Source organism: Pseudophryne corroboree, chromosome 1 (assembly GCF_028390025.1).
Source record: "Pseudophryne corroboree isolate aPseCor3 chromosome 1, aPseCor3.hap2, whole genome shotgun sequence".
NCBI classification, from domain to species: Eukaryota; Metazoa; Chordata; class Amphibia; order Anura; family Myobatrachidae; genus Pseudophryne; species Pseudophryne corroboree.
Window position 1 is genome coordinate 488940392 of NC_086444.1, and position 19144 is coordinate 488959535.

At 38.0% G+C, this 19144-nt stretch overlaps 1 protein-coding gene across 9 annotated transcripts in view; it reads left to right on the forward strand.

Moving 5' to 3' along the window:
* LOC134895135 (transducin-like enhancer protein 1) overlaps window positions 1–19144 on the forward strand; it is a 63220-nt gene that overhangs the window by 28543 nt on the left and 15533 nt on the right. For 5 of the 9 annotated variants that reach the window (XM_063913813.1, XM_063913820.1, XM_063913817.1 and 2 more), the window contains 8 exons: window positions 4858–5062; window positions 6101–6117; window positions 10807–10923; window positions 13043–13096; window positions 13831–13983; window positions 15327–15471; window positions 17941–18134; window positions 18343–18419. In XM_063913813.1, the coding sequence (XP_063769883.1) occupies window positions 4858–5062; window positions 6101–6117; window positions 10807–10923; window positions 13043–13096; window positions 13831–13983; window positions 15327–15471; window positions 17941–18134; window positions 18343–18419 (962 nt within the window). The remainder of the gene's footprint in view (window positions 1–4857; window positions 5063–6100; window positions 6118–10806; window positions 10924–13042; window positions 13097–13830; window positions 13984–15326; window positions 15472–17940; window positions 18135–18342; window positions 18420–19144) is intronic. The other 4 variants (XM_063913814.1, XM_063913821.1, XM_063913816.1 and 1 more) reach the window with 1 other exon arrangement.

Here is a 19144-nt window from a genome sequence, read left to right on the forward strand (position 1 = left end):
AGTAACACCCCTTTCACATCGTACAAATAACCCGGTATCGACACAGCATATTGCCGTGTCGACACGGGTCAGTGTGCGATGTGAAAGCACTTTCGGCGAATTAGCAGGTCGCCTGACCCGGTAATTCAACCCGGTATAAAAGAAGGGTTATACCCGGGTTGAATACCAGGTCAGGCGCAGTGTGAATGGGAGCCGCGTCGATGCGACACTGTTTCCATTCACAGGATAGGGAGAGGCGGCGCAGGAGATGAGCTCATCTCCCAGCGCTGCCTCTAACCCCGCCCTGCTGCTGCTGCGCCCCACCGCTGCCATGGCAACCGACCCGGTATATTGCCGGGTCGGAAAGCCAACAAAAGCAGAGCAAATGCCGGATCCCACCCGGTAAGGACACGTTTCTCTTACCGGGTGGGATCCGGCATATGTGATCTGAAAGCGGTATAATCGAGTCCAAGATTGCCGGAGGTGCAGGATGCAGGCCGATCTCAGACATTTTTTTTTTTTAAAGGGACAAACTCTTACAAGGCATGGTTTTGCTGTGTATTTGACCCCCCCCCAAAAAAAATAAATAAATAAATAATAATAATCCTAAAACTTTCCATTTAACGTTTTGTTAAATAAGCAATTGTAGTGGTACAACTCATTAAGTAATAAACTAGAAATGCTTCCTAAACTAGTGAAGTGTATTTGCTTTTATGGACTAGAACATTTATGAACCAGTGAATATACTTCAGCATCCATGACAAATATTTAGGTTGAAACACCCCTTTACAGATGGGTAGTACATTCCACTGTGTTTATTTAAACCCCTCTCTCAATAAAATGGTACAGTTAGTTTCTGTTAGCGGTGATGGACATTAATGAATTGGTCCCTTAGGGCTTGCTCCACCATTTCTGTTTCTCAGATTCAGTTTTGGATTGATGTTCTCTGAGAGCAGCTTTTCAGTGCTTTCAACAACGTATTTAATTGCCTGACATAATGTGTTGCAGGTTTTAGTAGATTTCTTACTTTTTTTTTTTCTCCCTCCATACCCCCTCCCTTAATCTGTTTATGGGTTAATGCTACCTCCCTATGACTGTCAATCACAGGTTTTGTTGCGCAATAATGAATTCACTGAACCATGCATTCCTCCTTCTGTGTGAATTCAATTATTCCCGCCACATCAAGTCTAGAGTGCTTCTACCAGTTTTTTTGGCCTCCCAGAGCAAGCAGAAAGCAGCCGAAACAAGAAGCTGTCGCTTTTGATTTTATTCATGCGAGCGGCTTGAGCCGATTCAAATTACTCATTTATCAATTTATGTTAATTGCTTGTGAGAAGATGCCCTGCTGGTCTTTATGGTTCCTTCAGACACTTTGTAATGATAATTAGACATGCTGCTGTATGGATTAACAGTGCCATAGTCCAGTGACGTCTGCAGACAATGGGACCAGTTAATCCATCTGTGCTTAAAATTACATCCCAACTGGAGATGGAGGGGGGAAAAAAAAAGACATAAAAACGCGGGAGGATTAGTGCTGATAAAAGAATGAGTCTCAGCTTGAAAACTCTCCTTTCATCAGTTTCTCAATTGCAGATCTGCAGTTGGTTTGTCTGTGGTAAGCCATTGGCAGTCAATTAGGTGAAATAAACTGGGAGGGTGACCTTCATTTCCTTTTAATAGCTTTTTCCTCCCTGAAATGGGAAGCTTCAGTGGATTTTCAGCTTACGTTTTATTCAAGCCGCTTTATTATACTTGACAGCTTAGCCTTGCATAAACATTCCCTCCCCCTAACCTCCTTCACTCTAACACCCTCCCCCTAAATGCTCCCTCATTTACATCCCCCCCCCCCCCCCCTTCCCCCATCCAAATGGCAGGGATGTTTCACATTTGAATTGCTACTGAACCAGATTTAAATCAATGTGTGATCCAATCAATATATATAAAGATATATTTATCTTCTATTTAATTCTGCATGAACACTTGCATATTTATATATAAACTTTTTCACGTAAGCTGGTATATTTGAAATAGCGCTTTAGTGTGCTTTGTTTGGTTTGCATATGTTAATTTCTTTTTTTCTTTTTCTTGTGTGATCAATAATTAGCTGGAGCAATGCTATAAGTCTTATCTTCTGTCTTGCTTGAAAGACTCCTGCAAAATCAATGGAGCATAACATTTGGTTGACTAATCGAAGAACCTTTGCTCCCGTTCATTGAAAATGCAGTGTGTCAACCTGTCTCCCCAAATGGGAGGAGGCATGAGGAGCTTCTGTCTGTTGCTACAAGCAGCAGCTGCATTGAAAGTATGCACTGCCCAAGTTGATAGCAGCTGTCAGTATTGTTGAGCAGGCCGACTTAGTAGGCAGAACAATAGGGAGTAGGGGGGGTATGCTCCAAGGGAGCAGCGTCTTTCACACCAAGTAAAGAAATAGTAATTTAACGGTTTAGACACCTATTGTGAGTATGAGAGATCACAAGTTTTATCATGCAAATAAGCCAGACATAATTCTCCTTTCTGCGTGATTCATTTCCCCAGCAGTATATGTGTGTATAAAATATATATATATATATATATATATATATATATGTGTATGTATTTCATTCATGCATGTGTAAATAAATATTTTGTAAACTCATTTGAGGCCTAAAATGTGACTAATTGTGTGACAGTTTGAGCAGTGTGTGTGTGTGTGTGTTCTCACCGTGCATGTACATAATGTGATCTGGCAGAGTGCATAGTGAATGGTGTTTATAGGTTTTCTGGCACGGTTTGCTACATATGCTGTGATCTGTTCTTGCATAATGTTTTAGGATGGTTGAGCATTCTGTCAAAAGTCGAACTGCATGCTCTGAGCCAGCTCTGTCCTATTGAGTTGTCTGCCTCCTAACAGGCTCACTTTGCATGAGGTGATTGGCTAAAGGATTAGCAAGATGCTGGTTTATTTCTCTCCTTGGCTGTGGTTGCTAGTCATATCTAGGATTGTAGTGTGTGAAGCTTAAGAGGATAAGGTTAACCTCTTGAGGGCTTACTTGTGTGAGTATCTACTTAATCCTTGCAAAGCCTATGAATAACTAGGTTGAATATATTGTCATACAAGAAACTTGCATACAACACATGGAGTGTTATATTTGTTTTTATGGACTTGTTTTGTTTTTGTGCTCCCTATTTTTCTTTCTTGGTTTCTCTTTCTGAAAGCTATCATTAGTGTTGTGACTCTTTAATTCAACTGTCATTTCTGGAATTAATCCTAGGCCTATTTTGTGTTCTAAAGTAAGTAATCTGATGGCTGTATGCTCCAAATCCCAGATTTAGTATGAAATATCCATTGCTGACCGCAGTGACTCTCTGCCACAAATTGGTACAAATTAATTGTACAGTTTCTAAAACCTATATTTATTGCATCTCCCAGATATCCTGCTGTGCATGATGCTTTATCTGCTGTGTGAATACTGTAATTTCCATTTTATCACATTTCTCCCCCCCCCCCCCCCCTTCCACCCCCTTCCTCATAGCAGCCTCTGTGTGCATTGTGATTGTGGCCTGAAATAGACTGCTTTGTGCAGCTGTGTAGTCAGGGTTGTTTCTTACGTTTTCCAGCAGCTGCTGTTCTTGTTGTGGTGGGAGGTATGTTGCAAGACGTATATTAGTGTTAATGTTATAACAGGTTGGTTGTTATTTGATGCCATAGTAGAACATTTGCTTGTACTGCATAAACTTTGTTTTTCCTTTTAAACTTGGAACACCCTCTTAGCATATAAATGCGTTGGTTGTTTTTTTTTTTTTTTTCTCTCTTTGACAGAACTTTTGTTTGTTGATTTGTAGGTAATGTTCCTTACATTGTGTATGCAACAGTGGAATGTTTTGTTAAATAAACTGAGCATTTCAGTGTAATAGCATTTTTGTTGTACAGCACAATAAGTGCTGTGTTGCAGTGATGTATAATGGTTACATTTCTAGTCTGGCAACTGGAAAATAATACAGTTTAGGAAAGTATATGGCGATATGTTATCATTGAATATTTTTCTGAAAACTGACTGTTAATAGGTCAAGGCAGGGCAGAGTACAGCCGCATCTGCCAGGTGTTACAGACAAAGGAATGCATTTGCCTGTGTTTTTCTTTATCCTTTTTTAAAATCTTATTTATGAATAAAAGCGCAGATTTAACAAGTGATATACTGTACTTGTTATCACTTGTTACAAATATTAAATGGTGCTCCAGCCAATCAGTTCCTGTCGTGTTTGAACAATGACAGGAGCTGATTGGCTGGAGCACCATTTAATATTTGAAATGAGTGATAAGAATGTCCTTTGTCGTTAAGTCTGGCCCTTAGTATTTTCATAACTGTAGTTGTGGAGCGAGAAAATCTAACCTTTCAACGCATTCCTTTGGACTTGACCTTATTGGTTACGTTGAACTGGTACATGGGTGACTGCCAGTAGGGTGCTTCAGTTGAATGCTGATTTGAAATGCATCGGGAGAAAACTCCCAGAGCTATTCAATTCTGTGCGATGTTACCCCTGATGAGGATTTCTTCTCACCCCTCCTAGGCTGTGAGCAGAAATCTGACAAAACTAGGTCCACAATGCTGTTTTGTGCCCATTCTCACGGCTCAACACCCTGTTTAGTCTGCGAGTACAGGCATTCTACTTGATATCACGCTGAATTGAATAACTTGGGAGCTCCCTCCCAGCACTATTCAATTTGCGTTCTATTGAATTGACCCTTTTTTTAGCGCTGTAATAAAATGGACTATTTATGGAAATATATATTTTAGCATGTGTAGATTTTCTTCTAATTCAAATGTGTTTTTCTTTGTATTTACTTGGATTACCATCTCTACCACACATCATCTGCTGCTACTACTACAACTACTACAGCAGCAGCAGTTACAAGCTCAACATTTGTCCCACAGTCATGGACCACCAGTGCCTCTAACTCCACATCCATCAGGCCTTCAGCCAACTGGTATTCCATCCCTGGGAAGCAGCGCAGGTCTTCTTGCCCTTTCAAATGCTCTTGGTGGGCAGTCTCACCTCGCTCTAAAAGATGACAAGAAACATCATGATACAGACCACCACAGAGGTGAGAGGCATGGCAAGCCGATCTAGGATGTCAGATTTTTTTTTTTTTTTCTTCCCAAATATCCAAACTTTTTGTGGCGTATGCTAAGGCTTAAGTGGTCTTGAGCACTTAAGCATCCTGTGTTCCCTTGCATTTTCTAAAATGCAATGGCCTGTTTTGGGGCACATTTAAATACTTTGTCACATAACTCCCAAATTGAATTGAATTTCTCTAATGTGTACGCTAGTTTTCTGGTTTTGCCTTCACTTTACTGTCCTTGGGTTGTACATGGTATTGCTATGGATGATATAAAACTAAAATGTTGCATGCTGTAAGCAGTAAGAGGGACATCTAAAACCACCTTTGAATTAAGTGAAATGGTTCCATAGTACATACTTTAAATTTTACATTATATAGAAAAATAAATCTGTCTTTCACAATAAAATCTGAAACACTGAGCTTGCTAATTTTGTCAAGTATTTGCTGTAAACTGAAATCTGTACAGCATTATTATATATAAAATCTGTCCAATAATGTACCGGCTGAAGATGCACTAAAACTTCATTTTCATTTAAACTTTCTTTTACTACTAGATTAATATATATCAGAATTTTCAGTAATAAAAGGAAAAAGTCTAATTGGTGGGTCTTCTGTAGCCAGAAATACCAAATGGACCATTATACTTAATGCTGGCTTGGAAATTGTTAACTCGTTGTTAAAGGTAATGCAAAGAAATATGCTCAAACTAGGTTGCAGCAAGAACTTCCACGCTATTTGTATGCAATGAAACAAATGGGCACATTTGCACTACTTTAACTTATTTTGGTTGGGGCTTTATGCAAATTGTATTTTCTTGTTTTTAAATGTTGCTGTACCTTGATAATTATTTGTATTAAAAATGTGCAATTTTTTATTATGAATGAAAAATAAAATACATTTTAAACCTATTGAGACTTGTCTTCTAATTTGTCCTCCCTTTTTTTATTTTTATTTATTTTTTTCTTCTTGCTTATGTGTCTGAACGGACATGTCTGCATTTCTGGAATTCTTCGTGAGCAGAAAGAGAACCAGGAACAGTAAGTAACTTCATGCTAATCTTACAATATGTCCATTCAGCCATATTTTCTAAAATTCTTTAACGATGTTTAAATAGGTGATTGTATATTGCTGTGTGAAAATGATCTAAATGCCAATTTCATTAAAACTCTTAAAAAAAATAGGTGGAGATGTACTAAGCGGTGATAAAAGTAGAGTAATGAGCCAGTAGAGAAGTTGCCCATGACAACCTATCAGCATTGATGTAGCATTTAAAATTTGTATACTGTAAAAGTATAATGCAGCTGATTGGTTGCCATGGGCAACTTCTCCACTGGCTCACTTCTCCGCTCTTATCACTGCTTAGTACATGTTCACCATAGTTTTGACAGCACAGTTGATCACAACTACCAATGTCCCTTCCACCTGCTGGTTATTACACTCTCACTTACACATACTGTACATGGGAAGACTATTCAAACTCCACGCAGTACGGGCTATGTCGCAATCATGATCTCAGTGCTGTGATACAACAATGCTATCCATTGTGTGTCCATGTTGTCCTATAATTAAAATATTGTCAAGGCAGTTGTGTGTAGTGTTCTAGTATCTCTATCTTTTATTTTATAACCCTTTTTTGTTAATTTTTTAATTGTTTTCATTTTTTTTACACTGATTTTTTTTCTTGCAAAAAAAAAAAAAGTGTGAAATGCAGCTGGGTCTTAAAACCAGATCTGACAAAATTAATATAAAGGTGCTGTAACTGATATAACAAAAGGAAATCTTGAGGCACTGTGGGCAGCATTCTTTATTTATCCAGCTCGTGTTTTGTTCTAAGTAAATACCAGTCTTTTATTGAAGTGCAAAGTTTTGTTTTTTGTTTTTTTGTTTTTTTTAATGTTCCAGCTGGGGGCTGCAACATCATCTGCCCAATACCTATCTGGTGTCATTTTCAACTTCCTATGCAGACTATCATTGTAATGCTGCAGTACAGTACATGCAAATGTTCTGGTTTTGTTTTAGTACACTGGAAGTAATTTAGGATCAGTACCCTGTTATCCTTATTCAGGGCTTTTGCTTACAGGTTTGGTAAACTCTCACGTTTTAGCCTTGCAGCGTAGTGAGCATAATAAGCTGCATGTACAGAAAGTTAGAGTACTGATCTATGCTAAAGTTTCTTTGCTCAAGTTCGCTTCATAAGGATGGTGTATACAGATTTGGTTCAATATTTCAATTTGTGTAAAATAGTGCTGGGTTTAAAGATGCATCATGTATTTTGTTTATCCTAAAGTGCATGGGATATTTTTAAATGTACCTGCCATTAGTGTCATCAGGTTTCTTTAACTATTTTGCAAATGTGTTGATGAACATAGAAAACATTTGGCCATGGACTAAACCCACGCCAATCATAATATAACCAGTGACATACTGCATTGCTTCACAAAAGTGGGAGTGAGGGCTCCAAAGTTTGTTCTGATTGCAAAGAATAGATTCAAAGATGGTTTCTCTCCCCTTGAATTGAGAAGACACAATCAGTGGTGCGGCAGAGGTTTCATTCTTGCTGCAACTGGAAGAACTTTGCCACCCAGTTCAATAGATTGGTGCCACATAAAGGTTGACTAGTACAACATTGTCTGGACACCTTCTCCACTCAGTTTGTTCAGTAGGTTTTATACTACTATCCAAGTGACCTGCTGCGATCTCTATATGTGTGCTATTTCACATGTTGCAACCATTGGTTCAATGCTATCGGTGACAAAGTATCCAGTGAAGGGATAGGTGCGAAATTATTCTGTTTAATTCAGAATTAGTGTAGTGAATGTACGGCCGTGCCTGTTCAACATTGCCATGAATTCCCTGTTTGGTTTTGACCCCAATAACTGTATAGGGGAGGTCCACATCTGATTGCCTCTGCCATTAAAACGATTAGATCATGTGTTACACGAGTCTTAAAAGCACAGTGAAATTATCAACTTCATATTCAGCTAGTTCTAGAGGAGATCTGTTGCTGTCCCCTTCAGTGTATGGAGTCTACTTAAAGTGTTAAGATAAAAATATGTAGAAGCAATACATTAACATTCAATTAAAATCTAAACCAACAAAAAAAATAATACAAAAACTACATGTACATCAAAGTTTTTCCTGTGTATTTGCACACAAAATGGTCACTCCAGAGACCAAAAATGAAGTTTGCTTTCAACATTTTTCTTCAGTCTTGTCACTCGCCAGTTTTTATTTTTATTTTCTAAGCTTAATAATGATGCTCCTGGGTGGGTGTGTGTGTGTGTGTGTGTGTGTGTGTGTGTGGCCTAGAAAGGGGGAAAAAAAACTTACCACCTGGCCATCTATGTTTATGGATCTGACAGTATCCGAAGATTCTACTGTCTGGTATAGATGTTTTCAGGAAGACTAGTGGTTTAAGTTCTGGTGTAAGAGTTTCAGATGGTTGTAATTGTGAAAAGATTCATGTAAAGTGTTTTGGTTATATAATGTCCATAAAGCGTTTTATTCTAATATACCATCAAAGAAAACACTACCTGACATGAGGAAAAGATAAATTGGTATACATCTATGATGCATTATGTGGCAGATTTAATTTATCGGTGGTAACCCCTTTTCAACTATTATGCAAATTCCCCAAAGGTAAACCCATGACTGATGGACGTTATGCCATAAATTCAGGGTTAAGGGCCCAAAATCTATTGGTTACCCTTTACATCAATCTTTAGAGGGTGCATTTAACGTGGATTTTTCACTTGCAACTCCTGAGGCTGAGGGGAAAAATCTGCATTTACGTGCCCCATTTACGTTTACCATGCAGGGTAATCTGGGGTTGATTTGAAGCTGTTTTAAGGATTAAAAATGATTTCTAGTGGAACTGCTTGATCAATGAAACATACAGAGGGATTAGTTTTAAAAACTCACACCTGCTGTAAGGGGTGGGGGTAGCATTGTCATTAACCTGTACTCTGAGAAGGTAGAAATACTCCACCTAAATAGATGTTTTATTTGGTTTCCCCAAACAGTACTTGGCTAGCTTGACGTTACTGAATGTTACCACGGAGTAAAAATGCTTTGAAAGCACCTTATACATACAAGGCCAATAAGCTTGATCTCTCCTTTAGTACAGTAGGAGCACATAACATAATTGAGTTACTTTTCGGTCCGTATCAACATTGTCTTAATAGATTCTGAAAATGTCAACACCCCCAAAAAAGTAAGGAAATGGTAATAAAAAAAAAATATATATATAGCACTTTGCGTTTGATACTTTAAACCTAAAACATGCTGGCATTAAATTTACATGCTTTTATTAGTGTTTATTTTTTTTAAACTGTACACACATGTGATTTAATGTGGTGTTAAAATCCTAGAGGACCGAATGCACAACTAGATGTACTACACAATTTGTAGAAGAATACATTCTACCTTGCTATGTACGTGAGACACTTTGTTACATCTCAAAAGTGTTTGCATATAGTATATGCACTGCTTGTTATAACCTAGCATATATGTTGTGCCTAGATTGTGCTGTGTAAGCACGGCATGTTTTCACCCAAACTTTTCTGACAAGGAGTGTCCTTAATTTAAAGCTTCCCTCCAACCCCAAGTACCATACGATTTCTAGAAAGATACTCCAAAAAACTTACTTCATCAGAAAGACACCTTTTCAGGATCATATATTAGATATCTGACCATAACTTATACTGTGCATGTTAATCTTGGATTTGCTGATACTTCTTTGTGATGGTGGTATTTATAGAAGTTTGAAACTGACAAAGTTAAAAATTCTGGCGTGTATACAGCAAAGGTACATTTAGATAGCTCAAAATAACACCACAAACCGTAAAGCACATAGGTATTTTAAAATGTTGAGAAGTCTGAGGAATGGATTGGTATACATCTGCTCAGATTAGTTATACTTAAATGTGTTTAAGTGGGATGCAGTTATGTGACCGCCGCTCGCTATGCTGATGCCGCAATCCCACCCAGTGTAAAGCCCGTCAGTCGGCCTGCCGACTGACTATTCCCACCCATAGAGTGTGAATAGAACCTGTGGCGAGTGCAGCAAGCCACTGAGTCCGCAAGGGGCTTCGTTGTGTGTGCAACACCCCCCCCCCATCACACACACACACACACACACCGGCAACCTGTACATCGGGATCCCAGTGTCTGTATGGTGACCGGTGGTATCCCATACCCAACCCGTTTAATGGGGACTTTGTGTAAAAACATTTTATGGGTAATGATTAAAAAAAAAAAAGGGGGGGGAAATCTTGGAATTAAAAAAAGAAAACTAGATGTATTACATGTTAACTTGCCACCACTTACTCTTAAACCTCTGAGGGTGCAGAGCAACTATTTGACGTCTTTGTATATATATATATATATATATATATATATATATATATATATATATATATATATATATATATATATATATATATACACATATACATACATACATATACATGACAAGGATGCGGCACCGGCTGCAGCTAAGCGTTTGAATTAGGAGTGCCAAACACCAGCTATTATATATATATATATATATATATATATATATATATATATATATATATATATATATATATATATATATATATATATATATATATATATATATATATATATATATATATATATATATATATATATATAAATTTTTTTTTTTTATGAATGGCTTTTCATGTTGTGTGTTTTTTTTTTTTTTTTTTTTTTTTTTTAAGAGCAATTCTCTGTTGGTTTCTGACGGTCTACGAGCATCAGACAAACGGAGGAATGGACCAGAATATTGTAATGATCTCAAAAAGAGAAAGGTGGATGATAAAGATTCAAGCCACTATGTGAGTTTAATACCCTAATAATGGCAGAGACTTTGTATATAGATCAAAACAGGTGGGCAGCATGACCAGAGCACAACAGTCTTGGCCCAGATTTATCAAGCCTTGGAGAGTGATTCATTGCACGGTGATAAAGTACCAACCATTCGGCTCCTAACTGCCATTTGTCAACACAGCCTGTGGCATGGCAGTTAGCAGGTGGTTGTTGCTTTATCACTATGCAATTTAGCACTCTCCAAGGCTTGTTTTTAAAAAATGCAAAAGTAATTTGTTTCCAATTTTGTTGACCGTCTACCCAAGGACTATCTTCTGAAACTTTTTTAATGCTGTTGCTATTACACTTGAAAATCATGTGTGCACAAAAAAAACCTGTAGTACTTAATGGTTATATCATCTACTGGAATATAATTAATAAATGTGCTAAACTGCTGTATGGTTTATTTTGATTTATTTTTTTCCTTAATTTTTTTGTCAGTCTAGTGTTGTGCAGACTTGTAGGCAGCAGGCTCCCTGTTAAAAGATTAGCTTTAGCAGAGTGATAGACTGTTTTTCTCTATTGTATTGCAAGGCAGGGCTTACAATTAGTGTTTTGTTTTTTAAGGGGCTAGGAGCCAGCGTTAAAGTTCAGGAAATGTGCAAATTAAAATACTAGCACATGATATTTTTTTTAAAGCTGACCATACATGTAGTCCACGGGGTCTATTCAATGGGTGTCGGATCCTCTTTTTTTTTTTTTTTTTTTTTTTTTTTTTGAAGTAGGTTTTGGCTTTGTCAAAAACGGGCCAAAAACTTGTCGGAAATGTCCGCAAATCCAACAAAACATGTGGATTGGCAGCTGATCCACGTGTTTTCCGACAAGTTTGAAAAACGGCAACTGACTTGAATAAGTCGAATCCAGATTCAACCTAAAAAAAGTCAGAAAAGCTATTTTTTTTTTCCCCGACTTGCCGGATCAATTGAATAGACCCCTATATTACACAATACTGAATAATTATAATTACTTAATCACCTTTTGTCCTCTATCAACATAACCTAATTATCAATTTTGCTTGCAGCCTTTAGAAGTCCACTGCCACTTTGTCATCAATCATTAAAAGCTTTATTTGTGCCTTATTATTAATCCTCCTATCTATGCCCCTCCGAGTACTAACATAAGCAAGCCTTTACCAGCTTGATTACAGTGGAACTGATTACTTTATTAGTTCCTCTCTGAGGATGTTTTAAATTTGACACTCCAGAATGCAGGGCAGTCAGCACTATATTAGGGGCCATCAATTGCTCATAACAGAGTGCTCTGTCGCTGTAAACATTCAGCCATTTAATTTGAGATCAGTGCTACACATCCCTTTTGAAGGAGGACGAATCTTGATTCAAGACCATTTTTTAGGCATTCCCATCTTAATCACAAACTAATATCTATCTAGATAATATAATGTATCTACATCTCTAGTTGTGATAAGCTTCTGAAAATTGCCTGTTGGAAATTGCAATTAAAATGTAGTAACGAGTGTATGTGTGTGTATGTATTATAAAAAAAAAATGCAATTCAACATTTTTCCAGAAATATTTGGCAGTACACTTGAGATGTATTTTAGCCCTTTGATAACCCTGTCTCACAGAGCATAGTTATTTCCTGTTTGTCTTTCAGAAAGCCAGACGGTTAACAGTCTTGGTTTTCCGGTTTGAAAAGCATTTCCAGTAGTTTCAAAAAGTATTATGCAAGCAACAATAAATACAGTAACAGCAGGGGTCAGATTTGTAGAACCTTTGAAATATCTTCAGGATTCAACATTGTATGTGGATTCCTGGGGTCTGCAGTTTTTGGTGTTTTTTTTTTTTTTTTCTATCTACAAATGAATTTGATGGCATATTTGTAGTAATGTGGTTAAATAATTTTATTAAAGCCTAATGTGTGTGTTTTTTTTTTTTTTTGCAACTCCCTTGTCCCTCTTATTCCTTTTTTCAGCTGCTAGCATACTTGTCCTAATCCCACCAAAACCTACAAATCTTTCTTCCTTTTCAATTCATGCAAAATATCTTCTTTGACCATGTTATATTTGATTACATTGTAAGTTATACTCCTAGCGACTGGATTTTATTAGCTTGTGGCCTGTCATTACAGGATAGTGATGGCGACAAAAGCGATGATAACTTGGTTGTAGATGTTTCCAATGAGGTGAGACTTTTTTTTTTTTTTTTTTTACCCCACTCCTTTTATTCATAATGTAGACTCCTAACATAGCACATTACCAATAATGGACACTTTTTTCTGGCACACACTAGAAACTGGGGCAGATGTATTAAGCCTGAAGTGATAAGTGGAAGGTGATAACGCACCAGCCAATCATTACAGGTTTGAAAAATGATTGGAGCTGATTGGCTGGTGCGTTATCACCTTCCACTAATCACTGCTTTATCACTTCTCCAAGCTTAATACATCTGCTCCTGTGTTACCAGACACTCTTTTTCAAAAACAGATGCTGCCTTATAGTTTAAACTCGCCATATTACTATACTTTAATGTTCCATGGAGCTGTGTACACACTGGGCAACTTGACGGTGGGCTCCATGTCGCACAGACAGTTTATGCAATTCAGGTAAGCATATACGCTTACCTATCGGCTGCTTGATATGTCTGCCCTCATATCGCAGCATTTGAATCTGCATCAAGTGTATGGGTGGTTCATGGTCTGCCTACTCACACAGTCAGATGCGCAGATCTATGTCTGTGTATGATGTTCAGACATATCAGGTGTAAACACCTGCCGACTTGTTATCGAGATATATCGTCCGTTTGATCAATTTGAACAGCTGATCTATCGCCCAGTGTGTACCCAGCTTGACTCTCAGAAATTCCTAAACTGCAATCCCGTTACAACATAATAAAAACTGCATCTGTGTGTGTCTAAAGGATCCATCATCGCCAAGAGCCAGTCCAGCTCACTCACCCCGTGAAAACGGTATTGATAAAAGCAGGTTAATGAAGAAGGATGCTTCTAGCAGTCCAGCTTCTACAGCGTCTTCAGGGAGTTCAACATCGCTGAAATCAAAAGAAATGAGTTTGGTAAGAAAACAATATTTTTAATCTTGTGATTTTTACAATTATGATATTGTTAAATTCATGTACTCTACTCTGAAAGTGATACATTTTTATATAACATGTCAGTTGTAACCAAACTCGATCCTCGTGGCACCATACAGTCCAGATTTTAAGGATATTCATGGCTGAGCGCAGATGATTAAATCTAATTGACTGATGTAATTAAGTCATTTGTGCCTAAACTTGGTTATCCTTAAAGCCTAGACTGATAGTGTGCCTTGAGGACCAAGTTTGGGAACCTCTGGTATAAGTTAATAAGTGTTAACACTGGTGGCGGATAATAGGAGGAAGGCAAGCATGTTATTTTTTTTTTTCGTTTTTTTTATGGCAAAAACAATATTTGATTTGAAATGCTGTTATGAATCTTGCTTTAAAATTAGCATTGAGTTTGCATTAACTGGCACAAAGTGGTAATTGAGTAATGTATTGGCAGATGCTTTGATGTTACCATAGGTTCACAAGCTGTCCTCAGGACCCCAAACAGTGCATGTTTTCCAGGTCTCCTCATAGAATAGCAACTGAAATAAGTAGCTCCACCTGTGGGTCTTTTAAAATGCGTCTGTGAGTTAGGAGTACTGACCTGGAAAGCGTGACCTATCTGGGGTCCTGAGAACCACTGCACTGTACAATTCCATTGAATTTTGGACAAAAATGTTGTTGAGTTTCTACTTTATTGTATTTTTTATTTTTTAATTCATAAATATTCCAAATTTCTTAACATTTTGCATTAAAAGAGATAATATGCGGACTCCGTTTCTGTTTTGTAATGTGTAATTTGTATGCTTGTGAGATCTGCCTGTGACATGAATGCATTTTACTGGAAGAACGACCCACATTGAACATGGAGTTTGGCTCTGATCCTTGAATTAAGTGATGGCAAATTCATGAGACCTTCATTTTCCACTGAGCTTAGTAGGCCAATTGTAAATGTATTGGATGTAGGAAGAAGAATTTTTTTTTTTTTTGTTTTTTTTTGCCAAATAGACCTTAATTTGTCAAACTCTGAAAAGACCACATTGAGGAAATTATCTGTGGGTTAGAAATTAGTTTGAAACCATCTTTTCTATGCTGCCGTAGCTATAAAAATGTGTAAGTCTTTCTACAGATCTGAGTTTTCATTTTGGCAGAAGAATTAAAGGTCAACATTTCTTTCTCACAAGTTAATGCTGTCAACATTGTGTGGATTTATGAAAATTGGCTGAAGCAGTTGGTAGTAGATGCCCAGTATCCCAGCTGCTGTTGTGATAAATTGTGTAATATGGCCTGGATTAAAAATAATACTCATTTAATTTGTTTAATGATACTAGCATGAAAAAGCCAGCACGCCTGTTCTGAAATCAAGCACGCCAACTCCTCGCGGTGATGTACCGACTCCCGGCACAAGTGCTACGTCAGGTCTGCGCACAGGACTTGGCAAGCCTCCTTCCATGGACCCTCTGGTTAACCAAGCTGGTAAGAATTCTCCTTTTCTTCGCTGCTCTGTTTACATTGCATATTTTGCGTACGTTATACCCTATGAATCTTAAATATGTGTTGTGCGTGTCTCGCCCCATCTCCCATGGAAGAGGCCTGATGAATAACAGATGTTTGCGCTCGGTTTCTGCAGCTGCACCACTTTCAGTCACTGTTTACACTTGGCTTTATTTTAATTCCAAATACTCCAGTTTTCAGAAAGGCAGACAGAAGATATCCATCTACTTATTCTCAATGTAATGCTGTTCTCAGATCCGTAATTCCCAGTGCCAGTTGGTTAATATTTGCTATATGCATACAGCAAATGAACGCAGTGATATTTACTTTCACAGGCAAGTCCTTTCATGTAAATCCTGGAAGAAATCTATTTTTCTTTTGTGAAGGAGCTATTAAAATTCGGGAGTCTGGTCTAGATTCATTCCAAATCGCTCAACCCCTTTTTATGTATTTTTGTTTTTTTAGTTTCGGCAAATAAACTGTAAACAAATATCGGACTACGTAACGGGTAGAAAAGGGATGGAGTTCTTACTATAAGAAATGCTATTCTGTGGAAATCTAGGGTGTTTAGCAATAGAAGTTATGTACACTGCAACAGCAAATTGTTACTGTAATAGCTTAAACCGTTTTCTAACCATATTCATACATGTTCTATTGTGCATAGAAAGAGGTGGCTCAAAAATAATACAAGTGCTTATGCTAAAGCATTCATTACCTGTTAGGTATGCAGGCCAGTGTACACTAATAAATGTAGATGTTTGTATATTCTTATCGTGTTTGCCGTAAGCAGTTAGAGAAGTTATGTAGTGCTGACTATGTTAACTCCCTGTATAGGCCAAATATGCAGGTAATGGACATTGTAATAAAAACACCTGGCTAAACCTATACATTTCAAGGACTTCCACATAAGTGAAAGAGGGAGACCTCAATGATCGCGTCAGCACACTTGCTAAACACAGCGTGGAGCTAAAAACTAGTTGATCTGTAAAGTGCAACTGTAAGCGGAGACGAGGCAAAATATGCAAGAATCTACAGATTATAGTGTTGTACCAGCTGGTGCTTAACCAAAAGACACTACATTTTTAATAAAACTTTTTTAAGATACTAATATAATCGCATAAAATATCATGCACACATTATTCAAGTCAAATATAATTATCTTTCTGTACTTATACCTGAAGAAACACCTGATAATGTTTAGTATCACCGTCCATTAATTGGATAAATATTAAGTAGAATCAATGTTCAGTAGTGGAGATACTCGGTTGTCAGTCTATCTCACCGCTATATTACTGTATATACTGGTTGTACAGCAGAGACACTCAGTTGTCACAGTCTATCTCCACGCTGTGTCAGTGAGGTTTACAACAAGGTATCCTTATCCCGTTTATGTGTGGGATTGAGTGGGAGATTTCATAAACAAAGGTGGTGAGGGTTGGGTGCACACCAACCACTAACCAACAAGTGGAGTGTTCTGCTCTTACCAGCCACAGTGTAGCTTGTCACCGCTCCCCAGCATGTGGGGCGTCCGGTTCTCAGCGGCCGTAATGTGTCCAACTGCAGCGTCGCTCCCCAGCGTGTGGAGCGTTTGGTTCTCAGCAGCCGCAGTGTAACCCGGCATGGCTTGCCTTGCTCTCCCAATCAGCGTAGCACACATCTAATTAAGCCTTTGTGGTGGGGCACCGTGTAGTAGATGAAGTGCAGAAGAGAGCTGGTTCTCCTCACTGTATGGGTGATATTGGTAGTTAAGTTGTTCAGCAGGTACACCAATATCACCCGTACATCGAGGAGAACCAGCTCTTCTGCACTGGACTGACTCTCTCCAGCCGGCTGCTGACTCTAGACATTCCCTGACACCAATCCACACAGTGCCACCAAACTCTGTTTTTTGTATTACTTGTTGAGCATCTACAGATCATTTAGCTTGACTTGTCAACTGGAGGGGCAAGCAGGCAGTTTCCTTAAACCGTCCTTTGAGGACTTATCACACCTAGTGGTGCAAATAACGCAGCCAATGAACTACAGAGTAGTGGAGCAAGGGGGATATCCTTCACCATATTCTTGGTTTTTTTTTTTTTCTTCTTTTTTGCTCGTCTTCGGTACAATAATTTCATGTGACGAAAAGATAAAAATGACTCGCTGCTCAATTCTATTGAAGTAACAGATTTATACTGTATTGTAGCTCCTTCTTTATGAAAGAAGTGTATTACAGGAGTCAGCGTTTCACACCATCATTCAGGCATTATGAGTGTATTGTAGAAGCATAGTGCTGCACATTTCCAGCCATTGGCAGACTCCCAGCACATACAGGCCACAAACGATGGCTCATTGATTATTTTTGCATCCACTACCTGTTGCTGTGCAGTCCTTCTTCATTTTTTTTTTTTTTTTTTTTTTTTTAAATATGCTTAAATATACAATTTATTTTTCTTCTTTCTTTTCCTCATTAAGTAGCTGCTGGATTGAGGACACCACTAGCAGTTCCTGGCCCCTATGCTACTCCCTTTGGAATGGTACCTCATGCTGGTATGAATGGTGAACTAACCAGTCCAGGAGCTGCATATGCAAGTTTACATAATATGTCCCCACAGATGAGTGCTGCCGCTGCTGCAGCTGCTGTTGTGGCATATGGACGTTCCCCAATGGTAAGAGCAAAGCTAGAAAATGGCTAGGAGTACATTTTAGAATTTCTGATTGTAATACTGATTTCTTTTGTGCACCTTATCAGAAAGTTTTATAGTTCTGAAATAGCTTACTGTGTATTCATTATGTAACCTCTTTCACTCATATTCCTATTTTGAGAATTAGTAGTCCTTGAAAGAGTTCTGTTCAGTTTCATTTACTTTTCTTCAGGTTGGGTTTGATCCTCCACCTCATATGAGAGTACCTGGAATGCCTCCAAACCTAGCTGGAATACCTGGCGGAAAGCCGTAAGTACTACTTATTCTCATCTTGTAGGCTAAAGTTCATTATTATTCAGTATAGTATATATAATTATGTAATATGCATTAGTTTGTTCAAGTTGAATACTCATTTGTTTTTTGCTAAGTAGTAAATTCAGAAAAAAAAAAATCCCTTAATTTAAAGATTATGAAATACAAAGTTGTGATTTTAGCTGTACACATTCCACACAGCCATTCTAATTTCAGTGGGACATTGATTTGAGGAGAATGTTCCACTGCCCCAAGATAGGCAAATTCAGCCTGGTTTCACATGATGTGCGTTATCCCCCTTCCAAAGCGTAGCACAGACGGTGTTTAGCACGCCTCCATGGGGTATGGTCGCACTCCAGCATAACACAGCCATGCAACCATGTCCCAATTATGTAATTCAGATGCTATGCTGTACCTGACTTTCTCACTGTTTTGTGTGATTTTCGGAAGACACACCAAAGGTTGACCAAATAATTTTCCATCTACGTGCCAAACACCAAGTTCCAGTCATATTAAATTATTTTGATATAGTGTTAATCTTTGATTTTGCATAAGCAGATTGCCAATGTGCGGGGTTCATTATTTTTCTGCAAAACAATATTCCTTTTTAATTTTAAGGAAGACCTGTCACCTCTGTTTATTTTTTCCCAAACACTGCTCTCCTGTCCTATCTTGTTGAGGTAGAATGATACATCACAGTCTATGGGGCTTGCAAATGATTG